This window comes from Sciurus vulgaris (assembly GCF_902686455.1).
Source record: "Sciurus vulgaris genome assembly, chromosome: 11".
NCBI classification, from domain to species: domain Eukaryota; kingdom Metazoa; phylum Chordata; class Mammalia; order Rodentia; family Sciuridae; genus Sciurus; species Sciurus vulgaris.
In genome coordinates, this window is record NC_136472.1 from 38,856,789 (window position 1) to 38,881,748 (window position 24,960).

The window sequence follows — 24,960 nt, forward strand, 5'->3', positions numbered from 1 at the left end:
GATTGGGTTATTTGTATTCTTGGTGTAGAGTTTTTTGAGTTCTTTATATATTCTGGAAATTAGTACTCTATCTGAAGTATGAGTGGCAAAGATTTTCTGCCACTCTGTAGGCTCTCTCTTCGAATTGCTGATAGTTTCCTTTGCTGAGAGAAAGCTATTTAGTTTGAATCTATCCCAGTTATTGATTCTTGCTTTTATTTCTTGTGCTATGGGAGTCCTGTTAAGGAAGTCTGATCCTAAGCCAACAAGGTGAAGATTTGGACCTACTTTTTCTTCTGTAAGATGCAGGGTCTAACAGAGGATTTTTAAAGAAGCTATTCAAAGGCTATATTCCAAGTGCACCCTGATAGTGTGTTGAAACTCAATTGTTAATTTGGGAGATAGTCATGTCCTAGTTCTTCTGGTGACAGCTCCTTCCGGTGGACAACAGATAACTCAAGGTAATCTGGTTCCCTGCCCCCAGACCAGGGAAGACCAAAGGGAGGAGTGGAAAAGAATATGTTTCTTTTAAAATAAGCAGCAAGGGCTATATTCAAAGGTAAAGTGGACCACTGTTAAAGTTCTGGTCCGAGACTAGCCCACAGAAGTTTCTAAACCCAGAGCAGAATTTTGTCTAGGTTCTAAGCAAAAGACAAGGCACAGATGGGGCTGCGGTTGAGGATATTTGGAGAACGTCCAAGTCTGACAGCAGGAGCAAGTCTCAGCCGTTCAGGGGTTGGATAGCAGGCCACGTGGGAAGGGGCTGGAGCAATTTGATCACAAAGACGTTCTGGAAAACATTAATATATTTAACAATTTTTTTTAAGTGTGCGTGGAGCGGGGATCAGAAGTTTTGCGCAGTATCCTGTGCTTATTTTCAGTTACAAAGCAGAAGCCCACGCCAAGAGATTCGGTTCTCCAGAGCTTTGAAGGTTAGTCTAGTCCTGGCTGCAGAGCTTGTCTGGGCTAGGAGGCTGACACCCGAGCTGTGGGTGGTGCTGGGCTACGTCCCTGCAGGGAACTGGGCGTGGTGGGCAGACATTTCCCCGGCCGGAGGGGGCAGCGCTGCTGAGCCGGGCCCGCGGAGCTGCGCGGCTGAGCGCAGAGGCCGGCTGGCTGCAGCTCCCGGGGCGCCTTCAGGTAAGGCCGAGGCCCAGCGGCAGCGGGCGTGCCTGCTCTCCTGCGCCCCCGCTTTCAGTTAGGCAGTGGGTCAGGACGCGTGGGGAGGGGTGGCCTCGGTTTACCCCCAAGAAAGGGCAGGGTGGGGCGGAGCAGGGGGCCTCTGCCCCAAACACCGGCCCGCTCTATCCCCTTGGGATCCTGAGCTCCTGCGCCTGTCTTTACCTCCAGGGAAGAGCTGGCTACGTGGAGAGGAATCCCCTCGCAGGATAAAGGGTCAACTCCAACCTCGATGTGGTCTCGGGCCTTCTCTTCCCTTGAAGGTTAAAATGTGGAATGACAGAGCTGAAGTCTTTGTCTTCCCAGATCTGCTCAGCTGCACCCTCTTTAGAGCCAGAGGGTCGACTTTTTAACAAAACGTTAGGTAGTGTCGTTCAGGAAGCACCGGCGCTCCAAAGGTAATTGCAGCAAGCTATTTAAACCTTATTTTCTCATCAGTAAAACGGTGGGCCTTGCTTCATAAATGAGATCGCAGAAAGGGCCCAGCCTGGCATCTGGTAGTGTGGCATTTTTTCAGATATCTCTGTGATCTCTCAGCAGTTTTTCAGATTCCCCCACTGGAGGGAATTTACTCCCTGGAAGAAGGTACACAAACCTCCAATTGTCTGTCAGGCAGGTGGCAACATTTGCCCAAATATGGCTATTTACAGCGCGCCTGTGATTTGAAATGGAAAAATTTATAAAGGAGGAATTTCCTCATTACAAACCCAACTTTCCTGAAATTTGTGGCTTGTACTTTGACATTGAAAAGTAAAAACTTTGCTGTAAGGGAAACATTTCCTTCTGCTGAGAGGTTTGGAAGATAAAAGATGGATTTTAGGGTGGGAGGACCTGGATGAGAGACCAGAAATTTGAGGTCCTGGAAAAAATTATAGAGACACCCTTGTCCGAGAAACTGCAGATCTGTGTGCCTTCAGATCTGGGATGAGTGATTCTGGCACCTTGGGTGGTTGGGAGGGGCTTTTCCATTATGATGGTGCTCTTCTTTCTCTACCTGCTGATGTCATTACTGTTTTGCACTGAGTAACTGATCTTGGGGTGCCTCATATGTTTGAGTATAGCATGTCCAAGGTTTTAAGAACACAGATGTTCCAGATCCCTGATACTGCTAACACCAGGTTCTACTAAGCCACTTGTGAGTTATCAACCCCTGATGAGTAGGCAAGATGAATCCAATGTGGCTTTGCAACTATCCTGTCCCCTTGGGACACTAATTTCATCCCCCTCGCTTGGGCCTCCATTAATTTCCTATAAAATGAGGGGTTTTAATTTTTAGGACCTGTCTAATCTTGAAGATCGTCAGCCCCAGTCTCCCAGGAGCAGTGACTATACTTGTGGGTGTCTGTGAATCTACAGAAATTGTGAATGTTAAAATCTCTCCTTGAGCTGGGGATGTAGCTCAGTGGTAGAGTGTTTGTGCAAGCCTTGGGTTCTGTCCCCCCCCCCGCACTGCAACAAAAACGGGGGGGGGGGGGTGTTGGGAAGGGAGTGGGGAGAGAGGGAGAGAAAGAAAAAGTCTGTCAGTCTCCCACCACAGCATTAGGATTCAGAGCTCAGACCTCGGTTTAAATACTGTTCCACCACTTTCCAGTAATGAGGTTGCCATACTAGGGTTTTTTTGTTTGTTTGGTTGGTTGGTTTTTGCTTTTTTCCATTTTGGGGGTTTGGTTTGGTTTGGTTTTGTGAGATGGGTTCATGCTGCACAGCCCAGGCTGGTCTGGAACTCTGTCCACCCTCCCACCTCCGCCTCCCAAGTAGCTGGGACTACAGGAGTGTGCCGCCTTGCCTGATTTATGTTGGTTTTCAGAAACAAATCATAAGTTTGGCAGCTCAAAACCACCCAAATTTATTAGCCTTACTGTTCTCTCGTCCATCTGGAGTCTGACCAGGTGGTGCTGGGGCTGAAGTGGAGGTGACAGGCTGCACACCTTTCTGAATCATAACGCTGTGGTAGGGGGACTCCTGAGTTCAGTTTCCGAAGTGCATGCTTGCTCACTCAGGTTGTTGGCAAATATAATCCTTGTGAGTGGGGGACAGGTCTGGTTTCCTTTCTGGGTGTAAGTGAAGGACCTGTCATAGCTTCTAAAGGATGCCCGTATACCTTGGCACATGGAAGCTTTCCTGTCTTAAGTTAGCAATCGGAAGTTGAGTTCATCTCTCTTCGGGTCTCTTGCCTCTTTTTCTGTCGTCACATCTTTCTGATGGACTCTGCTTCTGTCCTGTCTGACTTTTAATGACCCTATAATTACATTGGGCCCCCTGGATAATCCAGAATAATTTCTGTAATCTTTTTTTTTTCCTGAGGGAGGAAGTACCAGGGATTGAGCTCAGGGGCACTCAGACACTGAGCCACATCCCCAGCCCTATTTTGTATTTTATTTGGAGACAGGGTCTCACTGAGTTGCTTAGTGCCTCACTTTTGCTGAGGCTGGCTTTGAACTCATGCTCCTCCTGCCCCAGCCTCCTGAGCTGCTGGGATTATAGGCAAGAGGCATTAATCGGAATACCACAGTTGCATCAACTGGTTCTCTTCCCTCCTCAGTTTCCTATAACTAGAACAGATTATATTTAATTTATAGTACTGTTGTGAAGATTATCTACTTAACTACGGTAAGAGCCCCCTGCATAGCAACTGACCTATAATATTTGCTCACTACATAGAACTTAACACAGAAACGAGGACTTGCCTAATAGTGTCCATTTGGTAACATTGCATTCAGTGGTGTAATCATGTGCCTCTTGAAGAGAAGAAACTGCTGATTATTTAATCAGTACCAGCAGCTCCTTTTACAGCCCTGCTGGGAGACCCTATATAAAGTAGCCTCACCCTTGCACCTGGTCACTGTAGCTTCATGGTTTTTAGTGTGGGCTCTGGCCCAGCACCTGGGAACTGGCTAGAAGTGCACATTACTGGGCTCCACACTAGACCTACTGAATTCTAGCTGCAGGGCTGGGGTCCACCATCTCTGATTTGAATGTTTAGTGAAATTGACAACAAGTGTTGTAACCCTTTTATATTTTCTTCCTTTTGGCACTCATTGGTGCCCACCCCCACGAGTTATAAGGCTCTTGCCTGGATCAGCAGTCACTGTGTCCATGCACCTGCACACAGTGGGCTCACAAATTACCAGGAGGCAGGGGTCAAGCCTGAACCTACTTCATCGTAGTGTATATACCCACCAGTGGATGCCTTCATTATTTAATGTGTTTAATGCCTTCACATTATTTAATGTGTTAAGTGCTTTCTGCTCAAGCATCTCTGGATTGCTTATGTGTGTACATAGGTATGTAAACATATATAGTTTTAATTATAGGTTCAGATATGTTTAGATATTATATATTTAGGATTTTTAGGGGACTCAGGCTTTTGGGTGGATAGTGCCACATTTTTGGTTTCCCATTTAAAACAGTGGCTATATGCTCACACTACATTTTCTACCCAAATACCCCAAACGTTTGCTACTCGAAACATTTTCAGTAAGGTATTCCTGTGTGCGTAAATCATCTTGCCACTTTTTAACTTCCCTGTTCATCTTAGATGTGTGGAAATGAAGAAATACTGGTCAAATAGTTTTTATTATAGAATGAGAGTCTTCAGTACTTCAGCAATCTGGTTTTTGCCTCTTCCTGTCTTCTGCAGGAATCTTTTCTGCAGCCTCTTTGATCTGCAACCTCTACTGTCTGAATATTTCCAACTGGCGGGGAGCTTTTTACATTTCATCAAAGGGAATTGCTTTCCACATGTGCTGACAATTAACCCAGTGCCCACCCAGCATGTAGCAGGGCAGATGGGGCAAAGAACCAATGATCAAGAAATCCAAAATGCCTACCGTGTTGATCCTAATTCTGCCTTTGGAAATAACATGGAGCGGAGTGCAGTGATACATGCTTGTAACCCCAGCGGTTTGGGAGGCTGAGGCAGGAGAAGCATGAGTTCAAAGCCAGCCTCAGCAAAAGCAAGGTGCTGTTCAGTGAGACCCTGTCTCTAAATAAAATACAAAATAGGGCTGGGGATGTGGCTTAGTGGTGGAGTGCCCCTGAGTTCAATCCCTGATACCTGCCCCTCCCCCCCTTAAAAGAAAAGAAATTACATGGAATAACCTTCCCTCTCAGGGGTTTGGAGTCAGTAATCTCTCTGATATACTTTCTCAAATAGAACACAGTCCTCGTTCCTTCAGCCATTTCGCCAGGCTTTTGTCTGTTTTGCTATCCTGAAAAACTGGAAGAAATTCAGAAGTGTGGCATCTTAACTAAAATATTATTTCCAGGTCAAGTCTGAGCCAGGACAGAGGGACTCCAAGGTTGTGTGTGTATTCATCTACTTTGTCTCTGAAACTCACATAGGACATTCTAGTTGTGCTGAGTTTTAAAACCTTCAAGTCTTATTTTTGTTTTCTATCCTTATATAAAATTTTTATGAACCACTTTACAAATTAGGAACTGAGGGAAAGGATTTGACCATTTTCAAGGTTGGAGGCAAAGCAACATTAGAATATAGGTGTCACTTCCAGGAAATACTAGAAAATCACCTAGGTCCTCATTTTTTATAAATATGGGGTGTTACCATTTTCAGACAAATTGTAAAACACACACACACACACATACAAAACATTTTTTGAATCTTAAAGTAGACAATTTTGAGAGGGTGTATTTTTTTTTTTATACCTAATCAGGTAGGGTCGTAGAAAAATAAAGTTAAGAAACCAGAAATGAAGTGATGCATTAGTACATTTAAATAATTCTATTGGGTTGAGATATTTTTGTATAAAAATATTTTGGTGTTAGAAAAGAGAAAAGTTAAGCATGAACAAACTGCTTCTAATTCTACCACTCTGTTAAACACATCTCCTAAACTGTTCAGAAGAATTGATACAGTAGTCCAGATCTTTTTTTTTACGCAGGTGTGTGTATGTATGTGTAGATAGATCTGGATATGTTTAAAAGAAAAAGTAATAAAATTATAGCTATTTCAAAGCTGGGTTTTTCTTAGTACCTTGTGAGCACCTTCCATTCCTAGAATTCTTCATAACTGTGTATTCATCTCCATATGGTTGGACTTTTGTTCTTTTAAATGTTTGTTTAATTTTGACTATTTCCATACTCCTGGGATGAAAAACCTATTTGGAGCTCCCATTAAGGAATTTACTTTTGAGTCAAGTACCCAGAAAAATGTGTCTTTACTACCTTAGACTGGCTTAAAGTGTGATCTGCAACCCCAGAATGGTATTTTCTAATAGGTTCCCCATCTTATTCTGCAGACCAAAGACCTGGAGCTAGCTGCTCCTGCCACCTGCCACCTTTCCAGTGCCTAACCCAAGTAAGAAGGCTCCTTCCCTCCTACTCTGATGGGAATCCTGACATAGCGCTTATTCTGAACTTTTTGAGTGTACTTAAAGTGCCTTTTGCTCTTTGGGGACCTCAGATACATACCCCCCTCTCTTGGGAGCCTTGACTAACCTGAGCCTATAAATCTCCTTTCTACCCGGAAACCCCAGAGCATGGAGAACCAAGCAGGAAGCTGGCAGTGTGCCAGGGGAACTGGAGGGAGCTCCACTTGTAAGGAAAGGCCATGCCCTGGTTGTCCTTGACACCCTCACTCCCCAGCATGACTCAGTGTTTTCTTCCGTGGACATCGTCAGACCCTGCCCTTTTCAACTTCTCAAGCCTCCACTGGCCTTCATCAACCAATTCCTATACAGCACGTGCCTTTCAAAGATGTGAGAGATAATGATCCAAAAGCCTTAGGGAAAGCTGCATTCCTGACCTGGAGGAGGACAGGTGACTCTCTCCACCAAGTCCCCAACTGTCTGCCAGGCCTGTTGGGCTCAGGGGGAGTAGAAGGTAGATCACCCTTGCTTCTAGCATCTATCACCTCCTTATTTCAGGACAGACCCAGGGATGGAGAGGTGGTGTTGGAAGGCTTCTTAAATCTACTACCAAAGCTTTGCACTTAGGCCGGCTTCAAAAGCATTTGCATTGACTGAAAAGAGGGCTTAAGGCACTCCAGCCTTCCCTTCCCAGCTGACCCTTACTGCTATGCATGTAGTCACTTATGTAATGAGGACTAGTCACCAGAACCTCCCTTTTCATCCCCAAGGGGATTAAGGAGGTGTCCCCATGGCATCTGTTAGAATGGGCAGCCAGGGCTTCCATGCATGCTAGGCCTTTGCCACCTGTCCTGCTGCTGAACACATGCTGCTGCCTTACAGGGACATTCTTTTGGTCCTCTTTACTTGGTGGCCTGGTCTGGAAAACTGGTTCTCCAGCTCAGCCAGCAGATTGGGGTGGTGCCAGCAAAGCAGAAACAGCAGTGCTGGATCTGTTAACTTCCTGGTATTTTCATTGGACTGAGCAACCTTATGGGCATAGCAGTATCCCACTGCATGGTAATGAACACTGGGCTTGTAGGGATAGGTTTACTCAAGGGTACATGCTACCTTAGGTCAGAGCTGGGCTGGGGCCCAGCTGTTCCTGACTAGGCCTGGTGAGCTTGGATTCCCCCATAGCTGCCCCTCTTACCAAGCTGGGCAGCATTTCTCCAGTAAGCTGAGGTCTTGGGGAGGGAGAAGAGGTCCAATGTTGCTCTACCCAAGAGCACCCTTTGGTTCATGGCACCCTAGCCTGGCCATTTCCTGTTCTTGGTCTGTTATTGCCTTCCCCATGTTTTCGGAAGCCCCTTTGACCTACAGCTCTTGGTTTCTGAGATAACCAGCAGTCACTTGTTGTTCCGTGACAACTCTTCTTATCTCCTCCTTCCAGAGCCTGTGGACCGTCACCATGAGAAGTAAAGAAGGACTCATCCTGCTCAGAATCCTGTTCGTCCTGGTTGTCCTCTGCAACACGGGTGAGAGGTCTAGAGTCTTTGGACATAGATATGAACCATCCTGCCTGCTTTGGTCATGAGCTTTCTTTCTCTTAGGCCTCTGGGAGATGAAACTGATGCTACTGGCCTCAGTTTCCACCCCAGTCCCTCTTCAAGGCCTGGCTTTAGTTCTTTCGCTTCCAATGTTACAGGCCTGGGGTTATATGACAACTTCTTCCTAAATTGTGACCTTGCTCTTAGTGGGACACCTTCTTGAGTTATAGCCCATCCTGAGTTACAGGGTTGCTCTTTTCTGGGCAGAGGAACTGAGATCTTAGGTTTCACCTAAGCCTGTGGTTTCTCACCACAAGCAGCCTGAGGATTGCAGTGGATACCTTCCTTATAGTGCTGGGCAAGTCCCTTTGGGTCCTACCCACTGCCCTGAGAGTCTTTTGAGCTCAGTCCTTCTGCCCTGTGGCTTCTCCTTATCAACAGTGAAGATGATCATGGTGATAGCAGTAACTAAAGCTTATAACACTTCTGTGCCAATCACTATGCCAATCATTTTCCCTGTTATCCTGCATGTCAACCAGTTAAGTAAGTACTATTTTATCCCTGTTTCACAAATGACAAGATTGACACTGAAGGAGAATAAATAACTTGCCAAATAATACCCAGAAGTGTTTCACCAGAATGTGAACCCTGTCTGGGTTCCTGTCTTCATGCCTACTCCAGGCCCCTCTTCTGGGGCCCCTGTTCTCCTGGGCTGCCCCTTTCTGGACCACCCTTCCCCTGGTTCCTGGAGAAAGTCGGCCTGAGTCTTCTGTAATGGAACACCCCTGCTACTTGGTTTTGCTTCATCATAAGGATCAAACATCCTGCCTGCCTGTGTCCTATTGGTACAGCATCCTGGCTACTACTGATGTTTTTCCTTTTGGAGTTGGGGTGGAAGGAAGGAAAAAGAAGTAGTAATACAATGAATAATAAAAAAAAATAAGTAAAGGTTTCTGTGGTGTTGGACATGTTGATGGCTTACTATATACTAGGAACCAGGGCAAAGCCTACATCATCTCAGCCCTCCAAGAGGGGTTCGTGCTATTGTGCTAACTAGACAGTGGAGACTGAAGCAGAGAAGTAACTTGCCTGAGGACACACTCTTTCCCTTTCTGAGAAAAAAAGAGAAGTTAGAATTCCCTCCTTGCCCACCTTCCTCTCCTGCCTCTGGTAAGGAGGTTGTAATGTGGTTGTGTGTGACCTGTGTCACAACACTGCGTTCTTTCCTCAGTTCTACCCAATGTACTTCCTGTAATTACAATAGTCCATCGTGTCCTGTTTCCAGCAGTCTGCATTTGTCTGTGGAGCAAGCTTGGGTTTGGGTCCATCAGCTTCTCTGTGACAGGTCTGGAGTGTACGTAAGTCCTTCCTCAAAGAATTGGAATGTGAAATGTTCACACACATGCACTCATGAGAAAGAGAGCGAGAGAGAGAGAGAGAGATAGATAGATAGAGAGAGAGAGAGAGAGAGAGAGATCCTTTGCTATTGTCCAAGACACTGAGGAACCTTGGGGGAACTTTAATGATACAGGCAAGTACGTCATAGGCAGAAACATCTCACAGGCAAAAAATGACATTTGATCCTTACAGTGAAGCAAATCAAGTAGCACAAATGGGCCTGCTGTTACAGAGGTTGAGACACAAGTAACTTCCTTTAGGAGTCAGGAGAAAAGCATCCCAGGAACTAGTGGCCCTGAGGGTCCAGTCCCCACTACCCTTGGTTAGGAGCTAGAATATCAAATCATCCACTGACTGACTACTTGTTTTTGACTCCGATTTTCCCCCAGTCTGTACCCTTTCCTTCTTGGCCCACTCAGGACAGTTTGAAGAATGTCTTGGTTAAACCATTCTTGGGTATTAGAACTGGTAGCCTGAGTTTGAGTCTTTGTTCTATTACCCAGCAGCGGGGTGACTTTGGACAGGCTAGTTAACATCTTAGTGTTAGTTTTCTCTTGCAACATAGTCGAAGTTCCTTGAACCTGTCTTATCACAATTCTATGAAGAGCTTAATGTGTTAAGTACACAGACACTTGAACATTAGAAGAATGTGTTAGATACGAATATTTCTGCCCCATGGAAATCCAAATATGGGCCTTGACCTCCTCCATCTCAAGGTTTGTCAAGAAGCCAAATGAGCGGTTCCAGCCAGTAGAAGACTGACTCCTATGGGTGATCTTTTAACACAGTCCTAAAACAGCCAGGTTAATACCACACTCTCCTCTTCCAGCTCTTCCATTCTTTCTTCTCATGTATATGTACACACATTTGACACAGGAAGAGACTATGGGCAATGGCACCTTTATGCCTGCTGTTATACCTTCCCACTCGCCTAGGGGTGACCAGTGCTCATGGGAAGTGTGAACAGAGCAGTCTGGAGTTCTGCCCTCAGGCTTGGGGGCCAGCTCCAGCTCTGCTGCTCTGTAGCTAAGTGTCCTCTTCCTTGGGTGAGCCACTTCCCCTCCCTAGTCATCTGCAAACCAAGAGGGAGGAACTTTTGGGACTGATATTTCAAGGGGTTTATTTGGAACTTTCCCAAATCACAGGGTCTCCCGTGGGTGGGATTTCACACCTGTAAAGGCAGATTTGACCATTGAAGATGCTATAGAGAGCTCGACTTCTCACTGTGCTCAGGAAGTGAGGACCCATTTTCCACTGGACTTCTGGAAAAATCTCCACATCCCTTGGAGATGACCTTTGATCTAGAGATCAGCTCTCAGGCCCCAAAACCCACCCATGGTTTAATCATAACATTCTTCTGTGAGATTTTACACGTTTCATCTTTGAAAATGTCTTTTTACATGTAGGCACTGCCAATACTGATGCCATGGCAGAAGCCACGTGGTGGTAGGGAAGTCATTCTCTCTGATGCTAGAAAGGGGCATACCCACATGAATCGGGAAGTTTTCCTTTTGACTCTTGCTTCCTTAGCTTCTCCCCATCAGAAATGTTGACTGTAACTCTTTTTTTTGGTCACTATTGTGATAAAAATAGAGAAGGAAAAATAATCCAGAAAAATCCATGGTTTAACTAGCAAAGATGCGTCCTAAGAACCAGAGCTGGAACAATAGTTGGTTTTTGAATTAGGCAGCCGGACTTTTCATGCAAGCTGAACCCCGTTTCCAGAGTGTCTGCTGTGACCTGCTGTCCCACCCACAAGGGTTAGTGTGCAGCTGTTGTCTTGCCCATGATAGTGTGGACTTCTGGCTTTGGGTCAGTCCCTCAGAAGGGAACAGGTCAGTGATAATACCCTATCCTACTGGTTGTCACACTTTCTGTAAAGGACTAGACAGTAAATATTTTAGGGCAAGAGAGAAAATCAAGGATATTATGTGGGCTCTTATATAAATAACAAGAAAGGAAACAAATTTTACCTCCCAAAAAATTGATATACAAAATTCACAGTGTAATAATTGACTGCAAATATATACTCTATGTGTGCTAATGAGAGGAATAGAATCTTTGTAGGGAGGATCAGACTTTGCTTAATTTGAGTACAGAATTAAAAGTGTTCCCTCTCATCCAATTATTTGCAAACGTTCATCTGTGAGTAATGATCTGTAAAGAGGGTTTATATATTTTTTCTTTGAAATGTCTTTTATACCAGTAAATACTGCCCATTATCAGTCCCTGAGAAATGTGCTTTAATTGAGCATATTTTTGCTTGGAAGGCTCTGACGGAACCCTGTTCTCTTGGTATTTTCTGTTTACTATGTCATTACATTGCAGATCAGGCACTTGTCAGTTGAAGGTTAGGAGGAAGCTTCAGAGTAGTACAGTTAGTTGTACTACTCTGTACTACTGTTGAAATAAGGATATTCCCTTCAAACTTGGACAAGGGTCCAAAATATGCTGCTGGACCTCTAGTTTGAACTTGGAAAGATATAACCACCTCCATGGTGTGAACATGGAACTGCTGCCTGAGACATTAACTTCACCCATTTTAAAAAAATGTCTTTACAGTTTATAAATCCTCTGGTGAAAATTTCACACAATTGCCAGAGATAAAGTCACTGCAGAATCTTTATTCCTTCTGCCTTTGCCAGCAGCAACATGGGCTCGGCAGCCCCCCTGACTTTCTTCATTCCGTTCTTGGATTCCTTTCACTCTGTCCTTGAGGTCTTTCTTCTACAGACCATGTCTTGCATGTCTTAGTTTGGGCCCATTTTCCTCTGCCTGATCCAACAAATCATATGTCACGTCAAAGCCAGTTGTCTTGCCACCACCAAAATGGATTCTAAATCTAAATAGAAAGGTGACATCTAAAATAAAGTGACTTTATATTAGGTAGAGGGGAGTGAAGGGAGGGGAAGGGGTGTGGGGGTAGGGAGGACAGTAGGGTGAAACAGTCATTACCTCATGTACATATATGACTGCATGACCGATGTGATCCTACAATTTGTATCATCAGAAAAATGCGATGACACTCCATTTATTTATGTATGGTCTATCAAAATGTATACATGCATTCTACTGTCATGTACAACTAATTAGAACAGAAAAATAAAAAGTAAAAAGAAAGGTGATATATCTAGTGTCATCTTGAATAATTTGCTTAGTTCATCCCAAATTTCTGTCTGAGGTTCTGTTGCCTTCCCAGGGGTAAAAGGCATCAGTGACCATTTGTTTCTCCAAAGTAGTTCATTGGTCATGAAATTCTGGTCTGGATAGTTACCGTGCGGTCATGATGGTGGCTGATCTCAGGCAGGCAGGGAGGAAAAGCACTGCCCTTACTCTACTTGTGGAGGTGGTAACCTCTGCTTTTCTTCTAGGGGATGAAGTCAGTCATGGTGTAACAGGTCCTGACAGGTCTTCTTTCTGATTCTAGGTTCTGGCCTGCAGTGTTACAGGTGTCTTGACCCGGTTTCCTACTGCAATTCAACCACCACCTGTTCACTGCTCTTTGATACCTGTGCCATTGTTGTTGCCGGTAAGAGCGTCCCCATCCCTGACCCTGGTGGTAGGACAGAGGTTAGGGCGATAAGAGCCTGGGAAGCTTGTGCCTCTCTTCTTCTCATTGGGCTTTTACTCAACATGTAAAGTTATCGCTGATTGGCACCAGCTATAGATAAGACTTTTAAGCATTTGCCATACATTTTTTATTTAATGCTTCTCATCTACCTCAGGGTGATATTTTTTTCTCATTTGATCCATGAGGAAACTGAGGTTCAGATTAAGTAATGGACTAAGGTCAAGTAACCAACTCAGGATTCGAACATGGAAATTCATCTGATTCCTAAATTTGGGCTTTTCAACTGTGACGCTGTGCTGCCTGCGTCTGTGTTCCAGGCCCTGAGCTAAGGGATAGGGCTTTAACAGTGAAGGAAGGACACCTGTGAAAATTTTGACTGAGGTCCCTACGGCTGTGTCACATGACTTTATTTACACCTCTGTCTCATTCCATGGGGTATCCACTCCATACAGAGCCTGAGGGCATTCAAGCTGAGCTCAGAGGATAAACAGGAGGTAAGAAGTCAGAGGAGAGAGGAACAGTCAACAGCAGATACCCAAGTGCAGGAGCCATAGAGAGCAGGGTGCTCAGGAGCGTGGGGTGGGAAACACTCACATGCACAAGTCCTGTCCGATCTGCCTTTTCCGAATTGGCTCAACTGTGGGATCTTTACCTCCATAAATCCTATTCAGATAGAATTTATAAAGTGGTGGATAGGGAAAGGAAACTAGCAGACATACTCTTTGACTCAACTGGTATAGCTCTGGAGTAAGTAGATATGTGTCATTTATGACACTGGTGAGGGATGGCAGTTTCAGGGTTGTCTTGGTGAGCAAGATAAAACCCCCAGGCTTACATTTCTAAGAGATAAAATAAGACCACCACTCTTCCAAGGTTGTTTTCAGTTTCACATCTCCTACCACAGACTGTTCCCCATGTCATTTTCAAGAAATGGTAAATGTGGCAGGCGGACTCGTGGAAGGCTTGGGAAGCACACAGGAGCAAGGAAGATTATTTTCTCTGGAAAGAAGAGATTCTTCAATGAATAAGGACCAATTAGAGTTATCCTGTTATATGTCTATATAAAGCAAAAAACAAACAAACAAAAAACCAATCCAGGAGTATCTGATGATTTCTACCTAAATTCCTAGAATATGGCTAAAATACCAAACCCTACATGCAGAGTCCTTGATTCTTGAGGGAAACATTTCCTCCACCTTCACTGTTCTTGTTGAAAGTGTAGCAAGGGCCCTGGTGAGGAGAACACAGTCATTCCCTCCACAAATATGTGGTCACCAGTTCTGTACGCAGTTCTTTACTTTGCTCATCTGTGTCTCTTGGACTCCTAAAGAGTATAGTTTTCAAATGAGAAAGCAAACGTGTTGGATGAGTATCAGCAGCAATTTTAGGAGCTCTGACCTCTGTCCTACCCCCAGTTGGTTTTCTCCACCTGCTTTTTATCCATGAAATAAATGAATTGGATAGTCAAGGTGGGATGGAGAGGGAAATAGACCAGAACTAAGATGTTTTACCAGCTTCAAATCCTGTGTTTATCTAAATTGTTAAACTTTTAAAAATGGTTAATATAAACAATGAGACACTTCCTCTTAGGGTTGCCAAATACAAAACACTGACAATATCAGATGTGGTGAGGATGGGGAACAACAGGAACTCTCATTCATTGCTAGTGTGAATGCAGAATGATCCAACCATGGATTACAGCTTGGCAGTTTCTTATAAAACCACAAATACTTTAAATACCAGGTGATTCGGCAATCTCATTCTTTACCCAAATGGGTTGAAAACTTATATCCACATAAAAATATGCATGTGGGTTTATAGCAGCTTAATTGATCATAGCCGAAACTTGAAGCAGCCAAGATGTCTTACGATAGATGAATGGATAAACTGTGGTACATTCAGATATTGGAATTTTATTCAACGTTGAAAAGAGATGAGTTATCAAGTCATAGAAAGGCAAGGAGGAATCTTAAACGTATATTACTAAGTGAAGGAAGCCAATCTGAAAAGACCACATACTATATGATTCCAACTACATGACCCATTCTAGGAAAGATAAAACTGCAAATAGTAAGAAGGTCAGTGGCTGCCAGGGGTTATGGCAAAAGGAGGGATGAATAGGGGAAGCACAGAGAATTTTCGGGGCCGTGACTACTCTGTATAATTGTGGATACATGTCATTTATACATTTGTCAAAACCCACGGAATTTATGCAGTTGATGTTGTTTGTGCCCCACTGACAAGGTCCATGTGTTGGAAGCTGAGCCTTCAGTGTGACAGTTTGGGAAGTGGGACCTTTAAGGGGTGGGGCCTAGTGCAGAGTCCCTTGGGAAGTTGGGTTTGAGCTTTCAAAAGGAATTAAAGTAGCTCTTATGTGATCCCTCAGTGTGTTCGTGTGAGAGGGTTGCTATGAATTAGCCTGGGCCTGGCCCCACCTAGCTCCCTCGCCTACTATGTTGAGATAAGATTCTTTCTCCCACACATGCCTCCACCACGATGTGATGCCACCCTTGTTTAGGCCCTCACCAGAGGCCCGACCAATGGGAAGACCCAATCTTGGACTTTGAATCTCTTGAGTTATAAGCTAAATAAACTCCTTTATAAAGTTAGCCTATGTCAGGCGTTTCATTATAGTAATGAAAAACAAAAAAACAAAAACAAAAAAAATATATATGCAACACCAGGAATAAATCCTAATGTAAACTGTGGGCTTTGGGCAACAATGATGAGTCCATGAATGTTCATCATTCATAACAAGTGCTGTCATACCAGTTGGGTTGTTGATAGTGAGGAGTTGTGTTTGGGTCACAGAGTTCTCTCTATTTTCTGCTCAGTTTTGCTGTGAACTTAAAACTGATCAGAGGAATAATACAATTTATATTTTTTCAAGGGTGATGTAAACCTCAAACATTTTTCTTCTCATGAACATAAGTCCCAAAACTTTAGCCAGACATGTCATGACCAGAAGTTTCTTGAAACACAATTATCCCTCCATATCTGTGGACTTCTCATGAACATAAGTCCCAAAACTTTAGCCAGACATGTCATGACCAGAAGTTTCTTGAAACACAATTATCCCTCCATATCTGTGGACTTCTCTGGGGAGCCAACCAACCACAGATCAGAACTATTCAAAAAACAATCTCATCCATACTAAACATATACATACTTTTTTCCTGTCGTTATTCCCTAAACAATACAGTATAACACTATTCACATAACATTTGCATCATATTAGGGATCACAAGTGATCTAGAGACTTTTTAAATTATATAGGAGGATGTGCATGTGTTAAATGCAGATATTACCCCATTTTATATAAGGAACTTGCACATTCTCAGATTTTAGGATCTTCAAGGGGTCCTGGAACCTCAGTTTTTTTCTCCCAGCTATAGAATGGGAATGCTTACCTCCAGGGTTACTGGAGCGCTTAGAAGAGAGAATGGATATGACAATACTGGGCAAAGTCTAGAAGACAGACAGAAGTTGGGTGCTAACTCAGCCACTACCCAGTGGTTTCCTGGCAATAGTAACCCTGTTAAATGTAAGAGTCCTAGAGGAACCTCTGATGACAGTGCCCAGCAGCTGTTGCTATGACAATGTTCTATATAAGGGCCACGCCTAGAGGTGCCTAGGGAGAAACCAGTGCTTTCTGTAGATTTTATCAAGTCTTTAAAAAGAGTGGGGAGGTTGTGCAAACAGAGAGACTCTAATGCTGCAAGACTCTGGTAGAACCCACTTGACTTTGGGTAGTTCTGATGTGGTTATGGTTCAAATGTGATAATTCAAGTGCTTGGCATGCTGCAGGATGCATAATAAGTGATTAATTGGTAGCAATTATTAAGAAATTGCTCTCTGTTCTCCTCAAGCTGTTAGGCTTCCCTAATTAAAATCATGGCAACTTCAATGCTTTTGAAGTTCCAATACTTAATTACTATTACATAAACAGTAACTTGTCCTATTGAACAGCAGCCTCTCCTATAATATTATAATATAATATAATACTTAAATAGGGATGACTCCAGCAAATAGAGCCATTTTGGCAACACTAGCCTCTAATAATTGACTAAAAGATCATTACAATCCAATCCCAGTACCCATCCTCCCTGAGGAAGAGGGAAGGACAGTTTTTATACCTGCAGTTATAAATTGGAGTTTTGTTAAACACCAAGCTATGAATGAAATTGGATAAAATAGTTACAAGTCTTAAATAAGATATAGGCATCATTACTTTTTTCTTTTCTATCACAGAGGATAAGAAAATGATTCTGGGGCAAGAGTTATACCTTATTACATGTACAAATCCCCAGTATCTGGCTCACAATCTGGCACATGGACACTGTTGTATTGGGAGAGGAAAATCAGCCATAACACCTCTCTCTCAACTAACACATTTTTTTTCATTCAACATGCTTTTTATGAATATTTAAAAAGCACTATAAAATCCTTGTCATATGTATTTCTGCCCTCATTTTCCTACATACCTGTCTCGTCCAGCGAGTACAATGAAGACTCGGCTCTCAAATGAAGTTTTAAGGTCTTTATTTTTATGGGAGAGCTTCTGAGCCGAGTGCCTGGTTCTTCCTCCTCCTCCACCGCCGCCGTCTTCTTCTTCTTCTTCTCTTGTCGCGCAGCTCTCTCTCTCTCCTTCTTCTCTTGTCGCGCAGCTTTCTCTCTCTTTCTTTTCTCTCGTGCAGCTGCCACTTCTCTCTTCTTCCTCTCTTGTCGCGCGGCGGCCGCCTCTCCTCTTCTCTCGTCCCGCAGCTGCTGCCTGCCCTCCTTGCCTTGCTTGCTCTGCCTTGCTTGCTCTCCCCGCCGCGCAAAGTACGCAGCTTTATGGGATATAACAGCCAATCACCTTAATGGGTCAGGCGTTTGGCTCGTGGAGACTTAATGGTGGGCAATGAGGACATGTACTGATCACGAGCTAAGCACGGACGCGGAGGAGATCAGTCAGCCAATAGAAAGCACTTGCAGCTGGGCTTCTCGACTCCATCTTAGGGCAAGGCCAGCCACCACTGCAGGCCCTACAGGGCAGCGGCCTCCAACACATGCCCATGAATATTTTTCTAAAAATGGGACCATTGTGGCATATTCTTGTGGAAATTTTTCCTAGATTACTAAATAGCCTAATGATTTTAAGTGAAGTTTAAAATTTTTTTAAATAAGACATTCATTCCCATGATAATTTTTAAAAAAATTTTGTCCCATGTAGAAATATAAATGAAGACTACTCTCCCATGAAGTTAACATGGAATCATTCCAGATAAAAAATTTTGCATTTACCCCACGCACACTTTATTTATGCAAATGGATCACGTTCTTTGTACTCTTCCACATCTAGTGCCGCATCTATTTCCTACCACTCCGACACTTGACACAGTTCTGTTGGTGTAGAGGACTCAACACTCGACACGACTCTGTTGAAAGATCATCTTTCCTCTTGGGGGCCATAGGTGTGGCATGTCTCCATGTGTAGTTGCTTTTTAATATTAATAATCAATATATCATTAGAAACTTATTGGGAAAACATTGGGAAGCTTTTACTGTATTGGGACACAAAATAGTACACAATAAAAATTTAGTAGTAATACATAGATAAAATATATAGAAATAAACAATTATAGCTATGCTTGAGTTAAAAGGAGCCTGTGCTTGCTTAAGTATAATAATTTCTAAATATAGATGGATAAAGAGGCATTTCTCTGAGCTTGGATGTGGTGTTTAGCCTTTGTTGCTTTCCTAGTTTTAATAGTTGATTCTAGAGATACTTTTCATAATAAAAATATTTAAGTTAGTCATAAATATAATTTGTGTTTTCCTATGCTTAGTCTAATTCTTTGAGAATCAAGATAAGATTGTAGGCTGCCATTAAATGAAATAGAATAGACTAAATATTAATTATAAGCTGATTTCTTTGCCCTTTGTTAATAATAGTAAAAGCTTTACCCTGTTAAACACTGGAGTTCATGATGGGGGTGGTTTCTCAGAAAATGTAGTGACGTGTTTGTTCTGGAGGTTAAAGGCTGGCAGATCATGGTGCCCTCAGTTTAGCTGGGAGACAAGGTTGTTTTAATCTGGCTGGGAAATAAGGTTGTTTTGGCCTGGGCTGTCATACGGAGAGAATGTGTACTTTGAGAAGAAGCATAGATTGTACTTTTGAAGGTTTTTCTTATTTTAAACTAACCATAAAACGATATAATCATTACTAAAGAAAAAAATGTATAAAAAGGCTGGCAGAAAAAAGATAGAGATTCAGCCTCAGAACACTTGGTGTCTCTGTCTATTGTTTCTCCACTGTGCTAACACCTCCCATCCACCTAGGACCCCCAACCACTGTTAGGGCTGGACCCCAGTTCTTTTTTTTTTTTTTTTTTTTTTTTTTTTGAGATATTATTTATATGTCATGAAATTTGCATTAAGGTGTACAATTCAGTAGCTTCTAGTATATTTACAAGGTTGTGCATCTATCACCACTATTTAATTCCAGGATACTTTTGTCACCCTTACCTGTTAGCAGTCACTCTCCATTCTCCCCTCCCACATCCCTGGCAGCCACTCATTTACTTTTTGTCTTTATAGATTTGTCTGTTTGGGGGCCCTTGTGTAAATGGAATCATAGAATATTGTCCTTTGTCACTGGTTTCTTTCAAAGCTTAATATTTTCAGGGTTCAATGTTAGAGCAGCTATCAGTACTTCATTCCCTGATATGGCTAAATAATAATCCATGGTATAAATATTTTGTTTACTGACTTACTATTTAATGGAAATTTGGGTTGTTTCTACTGTTCAGCTGTTTTGAATAATGCTGGGATGAATATTTGTGCACAAGCTTCTGTGTGAGTATAGTTTTCCATTCTCCTGGTTATGTATACCCAGGAGTAGAACAACTCGATCACGTGATAATGCACTGTTGTTAATGTTTTGAGGAACAGCCAAACTTTCCCAAGGTCTCTGCCCCATGTTATATTCCCTCCTGCCACGTTTGAGGGTTTCAGTTTCTTCACTTTCTCGCCAACACTCGCTGTCTTTCCCTTTCTTTTTTATTACTTTTTTAAATTACTTTTTTATTTTTACAGACTGCATTTTGATTCATTGCACACAAATGGGGTACAGATTTTCATTTCTATGATTGTGCACGATAGAGATTCATATCATTCATGTAATCACACATGTACATAGGGTAATGATGTTTGTCTCATTCCACCATCTTTCATACCCCTGCCCCCTCCTCCCCCTCATTTCCCTCTACGTAATCTAAAGTTCCTCCATTCTTCTCTCAGCCCCACCCCACCTCCCCCATTATATATCATCATCTACTTATCAGGGAAAACATTTGGCCTTTGGTTTTTTGGGATTGGCTTATTTCACTTAGCATGATATTATCCAATTCCATCCTTTTATCTGCAAATGCCGTAATATTACTCTTCTTTATGGCTGAATAATATTTCATTGTGGATATATACCACAGTTTCTTTAGCTCTCCTGGCAGGCCTGAAGTGTATCTGATTGAGAGTTGACTTTGATTTTGATTTTCTTAATGACTCATGACGCTGAGCATCTTTTCATGTTCTTGTTGCCCATTTGTATACCTTCTTTGAAGAAATGTCTATTCTTTGCCCATAGTTCTGTGGACATGCTTTTTTATTTTGAAGTTTTAAGGCGTTTGAAAAAATTATGGAAGAATCTCATACTGTGGAATTCCATGCAGATACGGAATGACACAGGCCTGTAAGTTTGGTATGGAAAGAGCCTGAGTTAAAAGCAAAACACACACACACACACACACACACACACACACACACACACACTCTCACAAAACCACTTTCCTACTCCCCCAACTCTGGGCTCCTGCTAAAAGCTAGAGGTTTTATATATTCTGGCTACTAAATACTTACCATCTAATTTACGAACATTTCTCCTCCTTTCTGCATGTTGTCTGTATTTTTTTCAATAATGTCCTTTGAAGCACAGAAGTTTTAAACTTTGACATAATCTGGTGCATTTATCTTTCTGAATTATTTTTAAAATGTGCTTTGAATCCTTTTAAATGTGCTTTATTTTTATTTTGTATTTCTTTGGTACTGGAGATTGAACTCAGGGGCTCTCAACCACTGAGTCACATCCCCAGCCCTTTTTTGTATTTTTATTTAGAGACAGGGTCTCACTGAGTTGCTTAGTGCCTTGTTTTTGCTGAGGCTGGCTTTGAACTTGCGGTTTTCCTGCCTCAGCCTCCCCAGCCTCTGGGATTATGGGCATGCACCACTGCTCCCAGCTAAATGTGCTTTATTTTTAGACAACCTACATGACATGGGTTTTTCCCCTACCTTAAAATACAATGCCTCCACTCCCAACAAATCACTGTCAGAAAAAGAAAGAGCTGGAGATGACATCAGCCCCATTTACCTTAATTCCTGGTGTTGGGTGGATAACCAGTTTGGTTGAAGTCAAGTTTGTTAACATTTCCCATTTCTAAAACATCCTTAAAGAAAATCACTCATGGGGTTACACCCTCCTCACTGTAGCTCGGAAGGCAACCATAGCATCTAGATTCATGTTTTTACCCATAAAGATTGGGGTCGTTTTTGAAATGAGCAGGGAGAGGCTGGATTTGTTCTGCATTTCCTGTTATAAAAAGTTTTTTTTTTGTTTTTTTTTTAACTCTTTCTGGTCTCTGTTCTTCAAATTTTGCCTTTGATGGATTGTGTGTGATCTCTGATGTGCTTCTCCTGCACCTCTCTTGTGAGGCTGGTGTCCTGCAAGCGATGGTTCATGAGCACATCAACCCCAGAGATTACAATGTGCAGGTACCTTCACCCTCAGGGCCTTCAGTAGAATTCTTTGGGCTAAAGAGGGACTCATGAGTGCCACCCTCTGTCCCTCTGGCCATCTCACCCTCCACCTCCAAGCACAGCCTGCCCACAATCCCCTAGATCTTGTAAATGCCAGAGGGTATGTCATGGTGCCTGATGAGTTCCGGGTAGTGACCGGAAGGAGATGTTGGCGATGCCAGCTTTGGAGAAATCTGGAGCTCAGGGAGGAGGGAAGTAGGTCTTTTGTGTTTTGTTTTAAACCCACAGGCTCTTGCTGTGCCACAAGAGGCCTACGTGCTTCCTTATTTACGCGGAATGCCATTGTATGAAATTCTTTCCTAATTTCTTCAAAGACTTTTAATTAGCAGACTCTCTGCTTTTCCGCTTCTTGCTATATGGATAGTAATGCAGTGACCATTTCCTGAGCATATATGTTTACCTTTTTTACTTCACAGGGTAAATTCTAAAGTGAAATTGCTGGATCAAAGGGAATTTGTGTTTAAAATCTTGGTAGATAATACCAAATTTCTTTTAAATGTATAAATGCCTGCCCTCCCTCACCCGCCTCTCGCACAGCCCCCATCCTCCACCCAACATGTCTACACTGGCTCTGATGAGACTGGTTTTATGGAAAAGTTCTCAATTGTTCCCCTTTACGCCCCAGGTGTGATGACCCTTTTTTGACTAGATCTAATTCCACAGAATAAGTTCCAAATAGTAGACTGGAGGGTTCAAGGGCAGATTCAGAACTCGACACACTTGATTTCTTACCCTGTGTGTGTCTCCCCACAGGGCCACGAATCTATCACCTTTGCTGGAAGTATACGGATTGCAATTTTGAATTCTTTTCGAAAAAATTAGAAGAGAAGGAGCTAGAATACAGATGCTGCCAGTCGGACCTGTGTAACCACGAACTCAAAGCAACAGAAAAAGAGAAGGAAAAAGGTGGGACGGTCACCTTATCAGGGAAAACTCTGTTGCCAGTGATGCTGGTTCTGGTCACATCCTGGAACAGTTTTCCCTGATTCAACACCAGGAAGCAATTCTCCAAGCTGTCCCCTTCTATATCTTTCCCATTTCCTGGCTGCTACACTCTAAAGCCTTTACTCTTTGTCACCTGGATTCTTCTGGGAAAGAATAAAATTATCTGGAACACTTTGGATGAAAAAGAGGACTCCAAGAGACTTGGAAGACCAGTCTTGTGCTCAGGGAAGGTACACTTGAGAGAGAAGTCTGGGTGAAGCATGTGTGACTTCAGTAGGTGACAGGCTTCTCCCTCTGCTCTTGGGAGAAACAGCTTTGAAACAGGATGGCTGAAGTGGGTTCTTAGCAACCCTTAGGTATTTCCCTCTGGTTCCTTGGATAGAGTTAAATAGTATGAGCAGTATTTTGCGGGGGACAGGGAGATTCTTTTGAAGAGTCTCCATCCCATGAAATGCATTTGTAAAACTCCCGGCTCCTGTGTTGCCTTGTAGACGTGCAGAATATTCTAGATGTGGACTATCAGTAAGAAACAATGAGACTTTTTTTTTTTATTGTAAACAAATGGGATACATGTTGTTTCTCTGGGTGTACATGAAGAAAAGGCATACCATTTGTGTGATCATACATTTACATAGGGTGATGGTGTTTGATTCATTCTGTTATTTTTTTCCTTCCCCCACCACAGACTTTTTTTTTCTTTCTTTATTTTTTTTCTGTTAGGGACTAAACCAGGGGCCTCTCACATGTTAGGCAAGTGCTCTACCACTGAGCTACACCCCCTGCCAGAGCTATGAGGTTCTTAGTGCAGAAAGATCAGGATCACCGCTCTGTTCTCGACTAGGAGACATATGGCAAGGACCCAGTAAGATTCCTACATGGCGGGTTTACAGGTACAGCAAATCCTCTCTCCTTCAGAGAGGATTTGGGAATTTGAGTTTTCCCATGTCTCTAAGTTTTATGTAGACATTGTTGTCTTCCACTACAAGAATTTAATTGCTTTAATTAATTAGTGTTAAAGCTGTATTCCCCCTCTTGGAAAATTAGGATATCTTGACTTTGCCACACGTAATTTAAGAGTAAATGTTCTATGCCATAGATGGCTGGGAGAACTAAGTGTGCTTATTTTAAATGTTACTGTGAGGAAGACCTGTGTGTGTGTGTGCACGTGTGTGTGCACTCATGTGTATATGGAATACATGCGGTGGGAACAGCCTTTGGGTCTGTCATGTGAGATTTCCCAAAGCCATCACTAACGCAACAGATCTGAAAGCATATTTTACCTGCCTGTCTGCATTCAGCTTGCCTAACTGACTCAGCACTGATGATATAAAATACGTTCATATAGGTTATTATCATAGTCACAAATGTTGATGCTTTTGGAAGCTCTGCTTGTTTCCTAAAAAAAAAAAAAAAAAAAATGGTGTATCCCTTTCAGGGTTACTGATGAACAATTCTTAAGATCCTGTAGGCTTAACAACCTGTATATTCTTATGTTCTTGGTTATATTTAACAGCATCACATGGTTTATGCAGATGAAAGAGGAATTTCTTGATTAATTCAAAAATTCTTGATTTTATATCTGTGACACAAGTCAAATGCACTGTATAATCTTTTAGACAAAAGATTAGTGCGAAAATGTTACTTTTCTGAAAATAAAATCTAATCAAACGGATGTGCGTGGTTATTGGTCCAGATGCAGTATACTCTGTGGTGACAACTTGAAGAAGGAAACTTGGGCAGTATCAGTTTTCCTTACCTCAATGTTGTAAAACAGAGACTTCCTCAGCTCAGCCTTGAGTGCCATGGTCATACTGTTTTTCCTCACATCATCTATTCAAGACAAATGACTAGTTATGACTCCTTGTTTACGGAAAACCGCCGCTTCTTAGCCTGGGTTGCTTCAAGCGGCTCGCGCCGCTTCTTGCTCTTTCGTCAAGCGGCTCGCGCTGCTTATTGCTCTTTCCGCGGGACCAGCGGGACAAAAGACACGTACTCTTCAGAAGTTCATGAAGCAGCTTCCACTTTATTCATATAACACACCTTCAATATATAAACAGTCTCATGCATAAGCAATTGTAACCAGATATGTCCATCCAATCCTGTTAAAGGTCAAGGGATCACTCGCTCAAGCATACATGTAAAATATATCTGTCCACGTGCTAGGCGGCTGAACTGATTA

At 42.8% G+C, this 24,960-nt stretch overlaps 1 protein-coding gene across 2 annotated transcripts; it reads left to right on the forward strand.

Moving 5' to 3' along the window:
* Positions 1–778: 778 nt before the first annotated feature.
* Positions 779–24,453, forward strand: CD59 (CD59 molecule (CD59 blood group)). Of its 2 annotated transcripts, none has more exons than XM_079103059.1 (5): positions 779–911; positions 1,330–1,556; positions 7,918–8,002; positions 12,840–12,941; positions 22,590–24,453. In XM_079103059.1, exons 3-5 carry the CDS (start codon positions 7,936–7,938, stop codon positions 22,820–22,822), a joined length of 402 nt encoding a protein of 133 aa, XP_078959185.1. In that variant the 5' UTR covers positions 779–911; positions 1,330–1,556; positions 7,918–7,935; the 3' UTR covers positions 22,823–24,453. The 2 variants fall into 2 exon arrangements, with proteins under 2 accessions (XP_078959185.1, XP_078959184.1); XM_079103058.1 differs by lacking the exon at positions 779–911 and adding an exon at positions 985–1,119.
* Positions 24,454–24,960: the final 507 nt, after the last annotated feature.